This window comes from Pan paniscus, chromosome 3, assembly GCF_029289425.2.
Source record: "Pan paniscus chromosome 3, NHGRI_mPanPan1-v2.0_pri, whole genome shotgun sequence".
NCBI lineage: Eukaryota > Metazoa > Chordata > Mammalia > Primates > Hominidae > Pan > Pan paniscus.
In genome coordinates, this window is record NC_073252.2 from 181833826 (window position 1) to 181849492 (window position 15667).

A 15667-nucleotide genomic window follows, 5' to 3' on the forward strand; every position below is an offset into this window, starting at 1 on the left:
CCATTCTTTCCATTCCTCTCACTCTCAAAGGTCTTTCCTGGCTCAGGTTCTTCAAGCAGCCCATTCCCTCAGCCTGGAGAGCACTTCCTCTTCCCGCCTGACCGCTGAGCACTCCTCCTCTGGGTTTCAGCCTCAAGCTCCCTTCTCAGAGAGGGCCCCCCCCAGCCCCTCATCTATATCGGGCTCCTGTTGCCCTCACCCCAGTACCCTCTTTCATGGCACTCTCTGTGTCCATGACAGCTCTTACCATGGCGACTTATTTGTGTGGCATGCGTGTTTATTTAGTGTCTAGTGCCTTCACTAGCAGGGAGGGCAGGAGTGGGGGCAAGGACTCCCAGTGGCTCCCCACTGTGGAATTAGAACTTTTCATTGGCCGTCACTGTAGTCGGCACTCAGCACATATCTGCTGGTTCGCTAGGTGCATGATTGCTGAGGCACACGGCCTTCACGGTCGGGGATGGAAGAGTGTGCTTGAGTCTGCTGCAGACTGCCCACAGCCCTTCTCCACTTAGCATTTTGCTGTGTTGTGCCTGACTCTCCCATAATTTAGCATCACTGAGCCTGCCTCCTCAGTGTCCCTGGCCCACCATGACATTGTGACAACCCAACCTGCCCCAGGCCCCTGGGGGAGGGAGTGGCAGGGTGACCCACTGAGAACCGCGGTGGAGCCAACCTGGGCGGGGCTTCCGTGCTCTGGGGAAGAGTGTGATCTTCATCCCCTGTGGGAAGATGCAGGGCAAAGTCTTTCCAGAAGACAGGGACCAGGTCTCAGGCAGGACTTCCATGAGGAAGGCCCATTTCCTATCCTTGAAGCAAAGAGCTTGGCTGGGGTGACGGGCTCAGGCTGGACCTGTGGAGGCGGCCTGTGCTTTACCTCTTTCTGTTTTATCCTGTGGGAATAAGAACACTTCAGATTTCTCTCCTTTCAGGACAGGAGGCTGGAGAAAGGACTGACAGCGGTTGGAAATCCAGCTGGTTTATTAAAGAGTGCAGGGGCAGAGGCAAACTGGGGGCCCTTGCTTTGCTATGGCAGGGTCAGCAGTCCCGCTGGATGACTGTGTGTAATCCCAGCACTTTGGGAGGCTGAGGTGGGCAGATCGCAAGGTCAGGAGTTCGAGACCAGCCTGGCCAATATGGTGAAACCCCGTCTCTACTAAAAATAGAAAAATTAGTCAGGGCTAGGTGTGGTAGCTCACGCCTGTAATCCCAGCACTTTGGGAGGCTGAGGCGGGCGGATCACGAGGTCAGGAGATCGAGAACATCCTGGTTAACACAATGAAACCTCGTCTGTACTAAAAATACAAAAAATTAGCTGGGCGTGGTGGCGGGCACCTGCTGTCCCAACTACTCGGGAGGCTGAGGCAGGAGAATGGCGTGAACCCGGGAGGTGGAGCTTGAAGTGAGCCAAGATCCCGCCATTGCCCTCTAGCCTGGGCGACAGAGCAAGACTCAGTCTCAATAAAAAAAAAAAAAAAAAAAAAAAATCTGTTTCTGTCTTTATCTTTTTCCGTGACGCCTCTCTAAGAAATCCTAAGAAAAAGATGAACTCAATTAAGTCTTCCTGTTAGTGCAGCCGCCTTAGAGTCTGCAAGACTTAAATTTATGGTAGAAAGTTGGTGTGTTTTGGGGAAGGGCATTTTTACCAAGGAAACCAAATCTTCCACGTTTCTGGGATGGCGGCTACAGGCAGAAAGGAGTAGGGGACAGGACTCTGGTGGCTGTCACCCAGCATCACCATGTCCTGACTCAGCTGTTTTCCTAATCATGGCTAAACCAGAAACCAGTCTCATCTGCCAGCCGAACTCAGACCCAGAGAGGCTGCTTTCGGGCCGAGAGTCTTGCCATGCCACAGATGTGAAGTCTAAGCCAGCCCTGAAACGTCATCGCATGCACTGTGGATGGGTGTATAGGTTTCAGGGCAAAACTTAACATTCTTTTACCATTTGGGGAGAAGTTTAGCGAATAGGAAAGTGAGAGATTAATAGCCTTGGCACAACGCAGAAACGAGGATATAGAATGGGGTTTTTAATTCTCTGCTGTCAAGAAAGGATAACAAACAATCGAACAATGTCAAAGGAAGAAGTTTAAGCCAATAAAGAAAGAATGGGCACTTGTTTTGGGGATTTCTCAGAAAACAAATAAATAAAGCCCCAATGTTATATTAAAGTAGAATCAGAAATTATAGCTTTTACATATGGTGTCTTGATAATAAAAATTTGTAAATTCCAGGATAGAAGTAAAATGATTAAGATCTTTAGTCTAGGAAACTGCAGAGTCATTAAAAGATATCTCAGTGTCTCTCAGGACTTAGGGACAATTATGAGTTTCCAGAGAGACATTTGTGTTCATGGACATAAGTGCTGTAAGTTATGTTAATGGAACTGATTGTTCTCTTTGAATTGGCTTCTTGGAAGCTCAGAACCACATGTGTGTTCCATTTTGTTTGGCTGTATGTTATTTTCAGAACTAACAATAGCAGCGGGACGCAGTGGCTCACGCCTGTCATCCCAGCACTTTGGGAGGCCAAGGCGGGCAGATCACTTGAGGTCAGGAGTTCAAGACCATCCTGGCCAACATGGTGAAACCCCATCTCCACTAAAAATACAAAAATTAGCTGGGCAGGGTGGTGGGCACCTGTAATCTCAGCTACTTGGGAGGCTGAGGCAGGAGGATCTCTTGAACCTGGAAGGCAGAGGTTGCAGTGAGCTGAGATCGCACCACCGCACTCCAGCCTGGGTGACAGAGGGAGACTCCATCTCAAAAACAAAACAACAACAACAAAAAAACAAAACAAACAAAAAGAACTAACAATATCCATGATGCAGAGTCATCAGGAGAATTAGAAACAGGAACTGGGATGCACTTAATTCAAGAGAGCTATTATTATGCAGTAGTTGTTGTCACTGACTAAAATTTAAACAGACATTTTTCTTGATGTATTTATTATCTGCAAGGTGTAAAATAACTTTCTATGCATGTCATTGAAGCTTTGGGGCAGGGGTCATTCTAGAGCTGCTACGGATCCGGGCGTGATACATGAAGATGAATTTCGCAGCCCTTATCATTAGTAATTAAAGGTGTGTGAGCCACCATGGATAATCTATTAGTGAGCAACCCTCATCTTTCAGAGCTAATCTTATTTTTTCACACCCTATTTATCTGATTTCTGATGTTCTTTTGTTTCTTTTTAAAGTTTCTACTTCACTTATCTTTGAAATTACCTCAAATCTTCCTTTGGAAGTGATTGTATATGTTAAAATGCTGCTCTAATAATTGTCAATAGCTAAGCATTCTTCCTTTCTGTTCTGTGGCTTCTCCCTAAGACATACAATACAGTACTGGTTAGCCCTTGCTAACTGATGGTCTCACTTCTGATTTATTCAGACAAACGTGTGTGTGTGTGTATTTGTCAATGCATACAAAAGTAATATATAATAGAACATAACATGGTCAACGCTAATTTGTCGGTGTCCTACAGGGGAGCAGGTACTTGGATCCACAGCAGAGTGTGGGGCGGGAGGATGCGGGGGAGATGGGAGAAGGTACTTGGACCCACAGCAGAATACGGGACGGAAGGATTAGGGGGAGATGGAAGCAGAGCCAGGGGAAGGAGGACGTGTCCTCAGACGTGTCACTGGGCATCCTGAGTGGGCCAGCACCAGTCAGAATGGTGCAGAGGCTGCCGTTTGTCCTTGCTCTCCCCTCACCCCTTCTTTCTGTTCTTTGTTTCGGGGCCCCAGTCTACCTGACTCCTGGCCTCTGTTTCACTTTTGTCCTGTGATTGGGACCCCCTGGTCTGCACTTCAGCACAACTTCAGATCTCAGAACCAAAGCTGACCCAAGGCAGGAATTTTCTAGCCCCACTAGTCAGCTGATTGATGAGACTGAGGGGAAGCCGCTAGTGGGTTCTGGGCAGAAGCAGATTTACAGCTTATGCACCAAGGCTCCTCATGTGTGTGAACTTCTTCCAAATCCCTGTACCTAATTTTGTATTCATAACTGTGTATGTTTTCTTCTTAAAGAGAGATCCCATTTAGCATAATCTTCAGAGTCCTACAAAACCTGAGTCTGGCCCTGGCTCTGGTATGTATATTTTTCTCCCTGATAAAAGTAGGAGACATACAAACAGAACCCATGCCCTTTCTTTCCTGCTTTGGAATGTCCTGACGGGATATGATGTGATGCATGGAGCTGCAGCAGCCACCTTGTGACGTTGAAGAAAGCCAAGAGCATTGCAGAAGAGCTTGCTTGGGGCATGATATAATTGAGTTGCTGGATTCAGCAATCCTGGAATTGCCTGCCTCCAGACTTCTAGTTATGTGGGATAGTAAATCCTTTTTGTTTAAACCACATTTATCAAATGGGCTGTGATTTATGACCAAGAGCGTCTTAATGGATGCCTTGAGGTCTCCCAGCACTGCGTTTCATCACTCACTGGAAGGCCCTGCATCTTTATGCCGGACGTGTGGCTGCTGAGATACCATGTTTACTTTCACTGAGAGGACTCAGGGCTGAAGCTGCTTCCCCAGCACCTGTCACACCCTACTGCAGGGGACCAAGACCTTTCTCGCTGGAATTGAGATGGCACCTCATTAGTCACCCAGCGTCTCCATAGTGACCTCTGGCCCTGCACTCCCCTACCTAAGCCTGTTTTCCACCAAGATGCCCGATCACTTCTGCGCTCTTATACTCTCCCTCCCTACCACCCAGCCTCTCAGCACGGGTGACTTCAGCTAAAGACGACAGAGTAATGACGGATGCAAATAGCCAGCTAAGAAATTACTGATGGCTGTGGATTAACCTTCAGGGCATATTTGCTTTTAAAAATTCCAAGCAATTCTGCCAGAATTTTATAAACTGAAAAAAGTTCAAACAGTAAGCCCTTTGGTGTGATCTGGAAGGCTGGCGTTGTGGAATACAGTGAGACAGGTGACTTGCTTGACTACATATGTGCTCTGTGTGAGGTCCTGAGCAAACCACTCTAAGTGATGATTTGGTGATCCCAACCTAACCTCACTCCAGGTGACCTCACACGCTGTGATGAAGTGATGAGAAGCATTTTGGATTGTAGAGGAGAGGGCATTAGGGAACAGAAGGACCCTCACCTTGTAAACCACGTGGCAGAGAAGCCATAGCTGCCTGAGAAGGACCTCGCTGGTCTCTGCTCTGCGCAACTCACACCCCTAACCGAATCTGCTCTCTTCTCAGTTCCTTGGTGCCAGGTGCTTCTCTCTGTCTGAGATCACCCAGAAACCACGCAGTCTTCCTGCATAACTGATGTTCATGTCACACAACCCCCATTTTCCCATGCCCATGTCCCGGACTCCCACTCACTTGCCCAGTCAGCCTTCCTGCTGATCATCACCTGTCCTCATGCCCCAGGGTGACTACTGACAGTCTTAGGTCTTACACTTGGTTGGCCTCAACCAGCTATTCTCATGTACCCTGGGGTCTGTTCTATTAGGTTGGTGCAAAAGTAATTGTGATTTTTGTCATACCGCAATTACTTTTGAACCAAGCTAATAATTGCAATCCACCTTCAAATTCCGAAAATAACCCATGCTGTCTTCAGGAATGAACTGTAAACATGACACGACTGCAGACTCCCCTAAAGGGCAGGGCCTCCCCACCGTGGCCTGATATCACAAGCTGATGCCAGAGCTGGATGAGCTTAGAGTCCAGGCCAACCAGGAGGAGGCTGTGGAGGTCATTCAGGCATGAGGCAATTAAGGTTTGGACAAAAAATGCATGATATTCTCCTCTGAAAGATCAAATTGGCAAACTGGGGACTCACAGTCTCATTTGCCAAACATTTCTCTTGAAGGTGAAAGTTAAGCTGAGCCTCTCCCTGCTTTTGACTGCCCTTGAGCAATTGCTTTGGTTCACAGTAATTGTTCCACTTTCAAGCGAACAGGTTACATTGTAAGCCGGGTAATCGAGTTAATGCCCGTTTGTTAAAACACAGCGAGTCTGGAGCCACGAAGTCTAAACCACGACTCTGGGTTTGCGTCTACAGTTGTGTCTACAAAGTTACCCGATCAAGACTTTTGATTCTCTAAAGAAAGACATAACGCAACAAACGATACCTACGTGAAAAAATCTTTTATGTATAAAAACTTGAGTAACTATTATTTAACTTTGGACTGTTTTATAGAATTTGCATAGAGAATAAATTGGCACATATTTCATAATTACCTCAGTTATGAACCAGCCTTCATCAGCCACTAAAGTCAAAGGAGAGACAAACTTCCCTTTCTTATAATAGAACCTGCTTGGGATGGCTTCTTTCTCGTAGACAGTCATATGTTCCACTGTGCTCAGTTTGTTATATATCTGCAAAGAAAATCAAGAGTGATCAGTTTGACACTCTCTTAAATATGTGTGAATATTTACTGGAGCTAAGGGAGAGGAGAACTTACGTATAAGACCAAAGAAAGAAATTGCCAAATACTTGATAGATTTGAATATGTAAAAACAAAAAACTTTTGTCTGTCTCAAAAAGCAAGGTGGCTTTATCCAGGAAGGCTGAAGATCCTCACACTCTCTCACCTAAGAAGTTGACTCTGAGGAATAGAGTGAAATCCCTCAAGCCTGTGCACCTGTAGCCATGTGGAGGAATGAACCCTGCAGACTGGAACAGCCCAAATGCCCAGCAATAGTGGGGGAGAGAAAGAATTCATGGTGTGGTTCTGCAATGGAATACTCTACAGCACTGAAGATGAATGAATTATAGCTACAAACACTCCTGGAAGACTCTCAGGGATCTCAGCTTTAGCGGGGGGAAAGCAAGTTGCTGAAGAATACAGGCAAAATTATTCCAATTCTATATTTCTTATTATAGTTTGAGCAACTACAAAACTAAACAGCATATATGGTAAAACTGTAAACAGAAGTTTTAATAATTTAAGACAGTGGTTTCCTCTGAGGGGGCAAAAAGGGGGATTGGGTCTGAGAAGGACATACAGCTGTCCCAGGTAACGGTAATGTCCTATTTCTCAGGTGTTCTGAGTATAAAGGGTCTGCTGTAACATTACCCTTCACACCTTATTCATTTTCTAATAATGTCAAAACGCCCATGCTCTAATATTATGTCAAAACTCCCATGCTGATATTAAAGGGAAAGTAAGAAATTGGTCTACCTGATGTTAAATATTGCAAAGATCAAAAAAGAGGATTTGTTCTTCAACTTGACCTAGAGCCTATCCTGCCTGCACGTGAATCTTTAAAGCACTAGTACTTGTTTGCCATTAACTACATTGGTAATTTCATAATGCAGATGCAAACTTTGTACAATTTCATGATGAAGATGCGAACTTTGTACATACTTTGTACATCTGCCTGCCTCAGCCTCCCAAACTGCTAGGAATATAGGCTTCAGCCACCGAGTGTGACCCTGTACGTATTTCTTTTTATCTCTCTCTCTTTCTCTTTCTTTTTCCTTCCTTTCTTTCTTTTCTTTCTTTCTTTTCTTTCTTTCTCTTTCTTTCTTTCTTTCTTTCTTTCTTTTTCTTTCTTTCTTTCTTTTTCTTTCTCTCTCTCTCTTTCTTTCTCTCTCTCTCTCTCTCTTTCTTTCTTTCTTTTTGATGGAGTTTTGCTCTTGTCACCCAGGCTGGAGTGCAATGGCAAGATCTTGGCTCACTGCAACCTCCGACTCCTGGGTTCAAGCAATTCTCCTGCCTCAGCCTCCCAAGTAGCTGGAACTACAGGCACTCACTGCTACACCCAGCTAATTTTTGTATTTTTAGTAAAGACGGGTTTTCACCATGTTGGCCAGGCTGGTCTTGAACCCCTGACTTCAGGTGATCCACCCACCTTAGCCTCATAAATTGCTGGGATTACAGGCGTCAGCCGTCGTGCCTGGCCCTGTACATATTTCTAATAGTAGCAGCCACTTAAATATCTATAGCTAAAATTAAAATCGACTGACTGATATTGACTTGGCCTTTAGCCAAATCAGGCATATATTTCTGGGCATCACTGAATATAAGATTGAGTTTATCAACTCAACTCTGTAAAATAATGTAGTGGATGGTTTCTGACGGCTCCTGAGTTATGATTTTCTACTTAAGGAAATCCGGAGTTCCTAAGGAAAGGAGGATGCATTTGCAGAAGGATTTTGTATAAGTGAAAAATCTAGTGACACACAGCAGGTCTCACAAACTGTTGTGTCCGTCACATGACAAACTGTCGCCCAAACATGGCCCCCGCTTTTGAATACTCTACCAACTGCTTTGGCTGCCTGCAATGCCTGACTTGAACAGTACCTTGGAAGGCGCTCTCCCTAGCTCAAAAGCTGTTGATGCCCAAGTTCTGGAGACAGCACGTTCCTAAGTGCCAAATTGGACACAAGGATGATCTTTCTTGCCAAAAAAAAAAGAAAAAAAGAAAAAACCCAGAATGTATTTTCAAGAACCTGCCAATGTGTAAAATATTGTTTCTGATTTCATATTTTGGGAGCTCATGGGAACACTGCATAAACATAGCCTGCACCTGCAGTCCCTGACCATGGAGCCTGAGAACATCCCCTGGGGATGGAGCAAGGCTGGGAGCAGTGGCATTCTGGGCATCTGTGTTCCTCAACCCCAAACAGACAGATCTTATAGGGCAGTAGGCTCCGTGAGTTATGATTTTCTACTTAAGGAAATCCAGAGTTCTTAAGGAAAGGAGGATGCATTTGCAGAAGGACTGGGCTAAGGAGGTGAGACCCTGGCCTCCACCAGTGCTTCATCCTTACTAATGACTGTCCAGAGCCAACTCATGGCTGCAGTGAGGATGGAGAGAGAAAGCAGGCTGGCCAGGACCTACTACTGGCACCCTGTGGTTGGCAACCTCCAGGGGCAGCAGGTCGCCTGCCCCCAGGAAGACAGTTGCTTCCTGCCCAGATCAGTTTCATCTGGGAGTGGGACGAGCCACAAAGCCCATATTGGGAAGTGACTAGGAACTCGGGGGACAAGCAGCCAGCAGAAGGTGCCACTTGCTCCTCCTCCTGTCTCAGGGTAGGTCACCAGCTACTGCCAGGCAGAATATTTGTTTTGAGAGCAGGGTAAGCAGAGGTCTAGTCATCCCTGGTGCAGGGCAGTGACTGTGGGGAGCAGAGCTTTGTCCCCCATCTTGGCACTGTGGGAACTCAACCACACCCTCTGGTGGGGATCATCGTGGTCACCGACACATACACTGTCCTTGCAGTGGGCTCAGCGAGCTTCCATATCCCTCACAGCAGCCAGGAGGCAGCTATGACAACACCACCATGCTCACGTACAGGGAGGCAGAGAGGCCAGGGTGGGGAGCTTGTCTGGCTTCCAACTGAACACAGAGCTGGGAATGGTGGCTCCTGACATAAGGAGCTGGGCACTGCATACAGCCTCAGCTCCCTTCATTCTTTACCGTCTTGTTCCCCAACAGAAACAGATCAGCCTGGCAGCAGCCTCTTTCCTGAGAAAGGGCAGCCTAGGGATGCTGCTGATGCTCCCCAGATGTGCCTGAGAAGTGCTGCATTTGGGCCAATAATAAAACAGCCCTAGGCCGGGCGCGGTGGTTCACGCCTATAATCCCAGCACCTTGGGAGGCCGAGGCAGGTGTATCACGAGTTCAGGAGATTGAGACCATCCTGGCTAACATGGTGAAACCCCGTCTCTACTAAAAAAAACCAAAAAAACAAAAAAATTAGCTGGGCATGGTGGCGGGCACCTGTAGACCCAACTACCCAGGAGGCTGAGACAGGAGAATGGCATGAACCCGGGAGGCAAAGCTTGCAGTGAGCCGAGATAGCGCCACTGCACTCCAGCCTGGGCAACAGAGCGAGACTCCGTCTGAAAAACAAACAAACAAACAAACAGCCCTGGTGAGGGCCTGTATGATGCTTCCTTGATCTCACTTAATTCTCATGACATTCAATGGAGTAGGTATCATCATGCCCATTTCAGAGAAGAAAAAACAGAGACTTGATAGAGGTCACTCAGGGAGTGAGAGGTAAACTAGGTCATCTGTCTCCAGCATCCGAGCTCCTGACACTGCTCTGTATGTCAGTATTAAAACTACAAGGAAAGGCCGGGCGTGGTGGCTCACACCTATAATCCCAGCACTTTGGGAGGCCGAGGTGGGTGGATCACCTGAGGTCAGGAGTTGGAGACCAGCCTGACCAACATGGAGAAACCCTGTCTCTATTGAAAATACAAAATTAGCCGGGCATGGTGGCGCATGCCTATAGTCCCAGCTGCTCAGGAGGCTGAGGCAGGAGAATCACTTGAACCTGGGAGGCAGAGGTTGCAATGAGCCGAGATCGCGCCATTGCACTCCAGCCTGGGCAATAAAAGTGAAACTCTGCCTCAAAAAAAGAAGCAAACACACACACACAAAACAAAACAAAACAAAACAAAAAACTACAAGGAAAAGACAGTGCAAATGGCAACACACGAGGGCCCACATGGCCCTCCTCCGCCCCCCATGGGGCTGTCTTGCCTCAGAGTGTTTCCCAGGGGCTGGCCAAAGGCTCACAACAGGCCCGCGGTCCTTCACTTGCTGCAGGTCATTCAGGCTGATGTACTTATTCAGCTCAATCACTTTGTCCATCCAGAAAATGTCGGTCATTCCGTGATCCGAGAAAATAATGACGTTCAGGCGGTCCTGCAGGCCCCGCTCCTGTGGGGTGGGAAGACAGTCATTACTGCACCAACAGAGAGGCTCGGGCACTCAGAAAACCTTGTCAACTACAAATGATGGGAGAAAGGCTATCTCCTCAGTTCTGTGTTTAATCATCTACTATTTTGCCCTGGTGAGAGCCAGTTCAAAACCACAACAGAAACCCTTTGCGGAGGGGACTGTGAGGCTCAGTCCCACTCAATTCATGCTGACACCTTACACAGCACTTTCAGCTTTTTAAGGTCGACCCTCTGCATCTTCTTTGGCTCTTTCAACAAACTTGTGTGCTGGTTTGAGAACTATCACGTGCCCATGTTACAGATGTACAGGATAAAGCACAGGAAGGGAAAGCAAAGGTAAAAACAAAACTGAACACTTGTAGTCATTCAGCAAAAGCGTAAGGTAGAATCAGGACTGGAACCTGTCTACACGTCAAGCTGCTACCAAACTTATTAGGAGTCCACAGAGCTGGGTGTCTCTCCAGCTGAGCCAGGCGAGAAGGCACACCTAGGTCAGTCTCTCTCACTGGCCTGGCTGTGGAACAAAGGATCACTTGGCATCGCAGGAGGCATTGTGTGAAGCCAAGGGACTCGTCAAAGCCTGTGCTGGCCCGATCGGCCTTTAGCAGTAAGAGGGAAGATGTTGACAGGAGTGACTGTGGAGGAGACAAACAGAGGGTGACAGAGAGAAGGCCAGGCCACGTGTCTTTGCTTCAGGTCACCTGGATCCACTTGGTCATGTACTTCAGGACAGTGTCTACAGCCTTGAGGGCATCTTTCCTCTGCGGGGATGCAGGCCCGTAGTGGTGGCCTTCCACGTCAATGCGCTCATGGTATATGGCTGCCAGGTCGGCCCGGCCACTCCTGGAGGGACAGAGGAGAGAGGCGTAGATGTGGGAGGCCCCCGCCAGCTTGCTCCCTTATCACCCCCATAGCACTCTCTGAAGGTGTTCACACCCCCCGAAACCTTGTCCCTGGGCCAGACAAAGCCAATACCCTAAAATAAATGAGGTCAGATCTCCAAGGGAGAAGCACACACTGAACCAAGAATTGCTGGTCCTGAGCAATTCTTTGCAATCTTTGAACATAGAATTCGCAGTCTTTGAACATAGTGAAGCTTCCATAAAATCTGTCCTTTGGATAAGCCTCAGCATTTCATTGCTTTAGGTACGTGCACATTTAGCATTTCAGATGTGCCTGTTCACACAGTATGGCATCTGTTTAGGTGTCCACACTTCCAGAGTGGGCTTACATGTAGGGAAAAATCCGATTAAACTCAGTGGTGTCTTACTATAGTGAGGAGTTTTCATGAATAAAGTTTACCATTGCATTAAAGTTTAATGAATGAACTAATTCTAGGTCTCTTCATGTTAGATACCTCTCCTTAGTGCAGCACTCACTGTCCTGGTTTCCTTAAGGCTATTACTCTATTCACAAACCTCCACATCAGCCATTATGTATGACAATTTACCTGGTGGCTTTTGGTCAGGAAGCTGTCAACCCCAGATGCTGGGAATCCTGGATTTGTGATGCCTGTGATTCAGGGATTATACACGTGTCTTTTGTGAAAGGATGATACGTTGACATTTCATTGACTCACTAGGACCCTATGTCTTCAAGGGCTGAGACCTCTTGCCTGTCTGGAGTTTAGCTGACACATGCTTGCTTGCCAGCTGTTTTCCACAGGGATCTGGTTTCCATCCCAGGTCAGCTCATTTGCAATGAATTGTTTGGGTGAGGAGTGACGAGTAGTCATGCCTGCCCACCTACTACTGGCCATTGACAGCTCTAAGGTCCAGGAACCATGGCAGAAGGACATGTGGCCCCCAGCACAGTTACCTGAGTGCTGCAAGGGGTTCCTAGCCCTGGGGTTTCAGGGACACCTGAGTCTCCCATCACCTTATGATTCTGTCCTGATTTCTTTGCCATGTAAAAAGTTCTTAATGTTCTTTCCATTTTTCTTACTAAAGTGGGTGACTGTTAAGAAAAATGATCCAAAACTTAGAAATAAAGCCTACAGTATGATTGCCTGTCTTCTCAGTGCCATGGTGAGCACTGTCTAATAAGCTTGCTTGAGTCACCAGACTGAACTACTGATTGGAGTTCAGACTCCGGAAACGTAGCTGTTAACTTGTAGGAAACTGATAAGATGAAAATTATTTTTGTCTGATGGAGAAAGCAGCTCTAACATTATGGTTTGATTATCCTCTATATTATTAAGCATATCTGCATCAAACAATAATTATCACTCATCATTCTCCATCCTTCTGTTTCTTGGTGTGTGTGTGTGTGTGTGTGTGTGTGTGTGTGTGTGTGTCTCATTTTCTCCTTATAAGCAACTTTGTCATGCTCCTGGTTCCCCTCAGCAAGAAACTACGTTGAACCTTGGCATATTCCTGATACCCAGATGTGCTGAGCATATGACAAGTCTTAATTTTGAAAATTCTCTTTTGACAGGGCCATTGCAACTAGACAAATTCGTGATCAAACTCTGGCTTCTCTTCTAACTAACCTCGAGGCCTCAGATGAATGGCAAGATTATCTCCAAGCCTCCGTTTTCCCATCTGAAAAACCTACTTGATATGGTTTGGCTGTGTCCCCACCCAAATCTCATCTTGAATTGTAGCTCCCATAGTCCCCATGTGTTGTGGGAGGGATCCAGTGGGAGGTGATTGGAGCATGGGGGCTATTCTCATGATATTGCTATTCTCATGATCGTGAGTGAGTTCCCATGAGATATGATGGTTTTATAAAAGGCTTTCCCCCCTTTTGCTTGGCACTTCTCCTTGTTGCTGCCGTGTGAAGAAGGACATGTCTGCTTTCCCTTCTGCCATGATTGTAAGTTTCCTGAGGCCTCCCCAGCCCCGTAGAACTGCGAGTCAATTAAATCTCTTCCCTTTACAAATTACCCAGTCTTAGGTATGTCTTTATTAGCAGCAAGAGAACGAACTGATACACTACTCAAAGGGTAACATGGTGTATTAAACAAGCTGATGTGTATAAAGCACTTGACACATAGTAAAAGGGAGGGGAGGGGAAGAAATGCCTCCCATTTCTCTCTTCCTTCCAGGTGGCCCTAGATCGCTTTTCCTGAGTATGTGGCTGAGCAGGCATGAGGAGCCAGTCTCCTAGCCCCAGCCTGGTTCCTGCTCCTTTTTCCCTGTACTCTACAGGGAGGAGGGACCAGGCCAGGACAGGGGAGCTGGCTTCCTGGTGGCCTGTGGAAAGAGTTGTGTCATCTATTCCTTCATTAGTCCAGGCACCACTGAGGCTCTGGGATCCTGAAGGCAGTCCTTTAGAGCTGTCTTCAGTAGCCTGGAGCTTGACAGAGGACCATATCTATACACAGCCTATGGCTGTGCCCACTGTTCCGGCGGCCAAGTTGTTTCCTGACTGACACTTTTGTGAGGCTGCACAGTGAGTCTGCTCTACAAGCCTGGAAGCAGTTGTCCGGCCCACTGTGACCCCCTGCTCTCCTCCACCCACCCCATGAGCCATTCAAGGCTTATTTCAGCTTTAGCACCACGCACCTTTTCCCGCCCACTGAACCACGAATATCCTGCAAATAGGACTTCTGGGAGGATGGGAATAAGTGATGCAGATCACAAACCCTGCTTCCTTTTCAGCCAGGATAAAGGGCCGTGTGTGGGGGGCGCTGCCTGCAGACTGCCCATGTGTGGTGGGAGGCACATGGCTCCAGTGCCTGGGCTGCAGGCTGCAGACACACGACACCTGAGCAGGCTGCAGAACCCCAGGCCTTAGGATGGCCCCAAAGAGAATACTTGCAAAGAGGCGCGTCTGGACTCCGTGTCGCTGTCTCAATTTCAGGGTGTCTTAGAGGTGTGAGCTGGCAGAGACCAGGGTAGAGGACTGAGGAGTTGACCCTGGAGTGGTTCTCAGGCACCGTGTCCCCAAGGCAGGAGGCCTCCAGAGACTGGGCCCTAAGCCGCTGTGGAAAGAGCTGGGTTCTTGCTCCACCACTGGCTGGCTTGTGAGGTCCAAGGAGAAGTATTTAACCTTCAGAGAGCCAGTGGCCTCTTTTGTAAGGTGGGGAGAGCAATGCCTACACAATACCATGGACATGAGAACCAAGTGGGTTACTGGAAATCAAGCCCATTGACACAATACTAGCCAATGGCTGTTAAAACACTAATTCCCTTCCCTCCTCCTTTTCCCTATTAGAAGTTGTCCAAATTCAAAGGTAGCATTTCACAAGGATATGTCTGGGGTCAGTAATGCATTATGAGCACCGGAAGGCAATGCCTGGATCAAACTTGGGCGAGGGATTATCTTTCCTACCACAGGCTGACATAGATCCTCTGCTGAAATGTCCCTGAGCAGACCTCTATGTTCAAGATCTTAGCAGCCTCTCCTGCTTTCTGTCAAAGCCCATCTATCCTGGGTTCCATTCTCTCTGCCTCTCAAGTTAATAGCAAAGTGGATTAAAAAACACACTCTGTGAGTCTTGTAGTGACTTGGAGAAATGTGTGTGCATGTTTGGACACTCACGTATGAAAACTCCAAGTGGTCCTCAAATTATAGTTAGGAATTTGCAGTAGAGCTGAACAGATGTCAAGAGGTGAGCTGTGGCATTCTAGACATGCTCCTATTTTAGGGGTCTCTGATAGACAGACCAATAATCCTACATCTTTGCTAGACGCACATACCAAGAGACTTAATGATTCCTTTGAGCCACATGATTGCATGGACAAGCTACTACGGGCAAAGTGCTCTTGACTGGTCTAGACTGTTCCAGACTGGACATCTTCTTCACTCACCTCATTCCTGAAGGGGACAAAGGTTAGATTTCTTTCAAAGAAAAATGTTGACCCACAACTTTCAGGCCTTTATTATTCTTTGTAAGAAGGTGATGAGACATGTTCTAATAATAACACACAGGTTGGCTGAAGGAGGGGCTTCCTGTGTCTTCAGGGGAGGCCCAAGTCATCTCACTGTCTTCCACGGGCAGTGTCATCCAGCCTGTTATTATTCTTTTCTTTCTCACATGTCAAGAGCTTCCTAGCTTTAGA

At 47.2% G+C, this 15667-nt stretch overlaps 1 protein-coding gene across 2 annotated transcripts in view; it reads right to left on the reverse strand.

Moving 5' to 3' along the window:
- The window catches only part of ENPP6 (ectonucleotide pyrophosphatase/phosphodiesterase 6), a 132038-nt gene that overhangs the window by 20502 nt on the left and 95869 nt on the right, over positions 1-15667 (reverse strand). For both annotated transcript variants that reach the window (XM_003823458.4, XM_034959477.3), the window contains exons 4-6: positions 11360-11501; positions 10459-10638; positions 6196-6333 (exon numbers count right to left, since the gene is read on the reverse strand). In XM_003823458.4, the coding sequence (XP_003823506.2) occupies positions 6196-6333; positions 10459-10638; positions 11360-11501 (460 nt within the window). The remainder of the gene's footprint in view (positions 1-6195; positions 6334-10458; positions 10639-11359; positions 11502-15667) is intronic.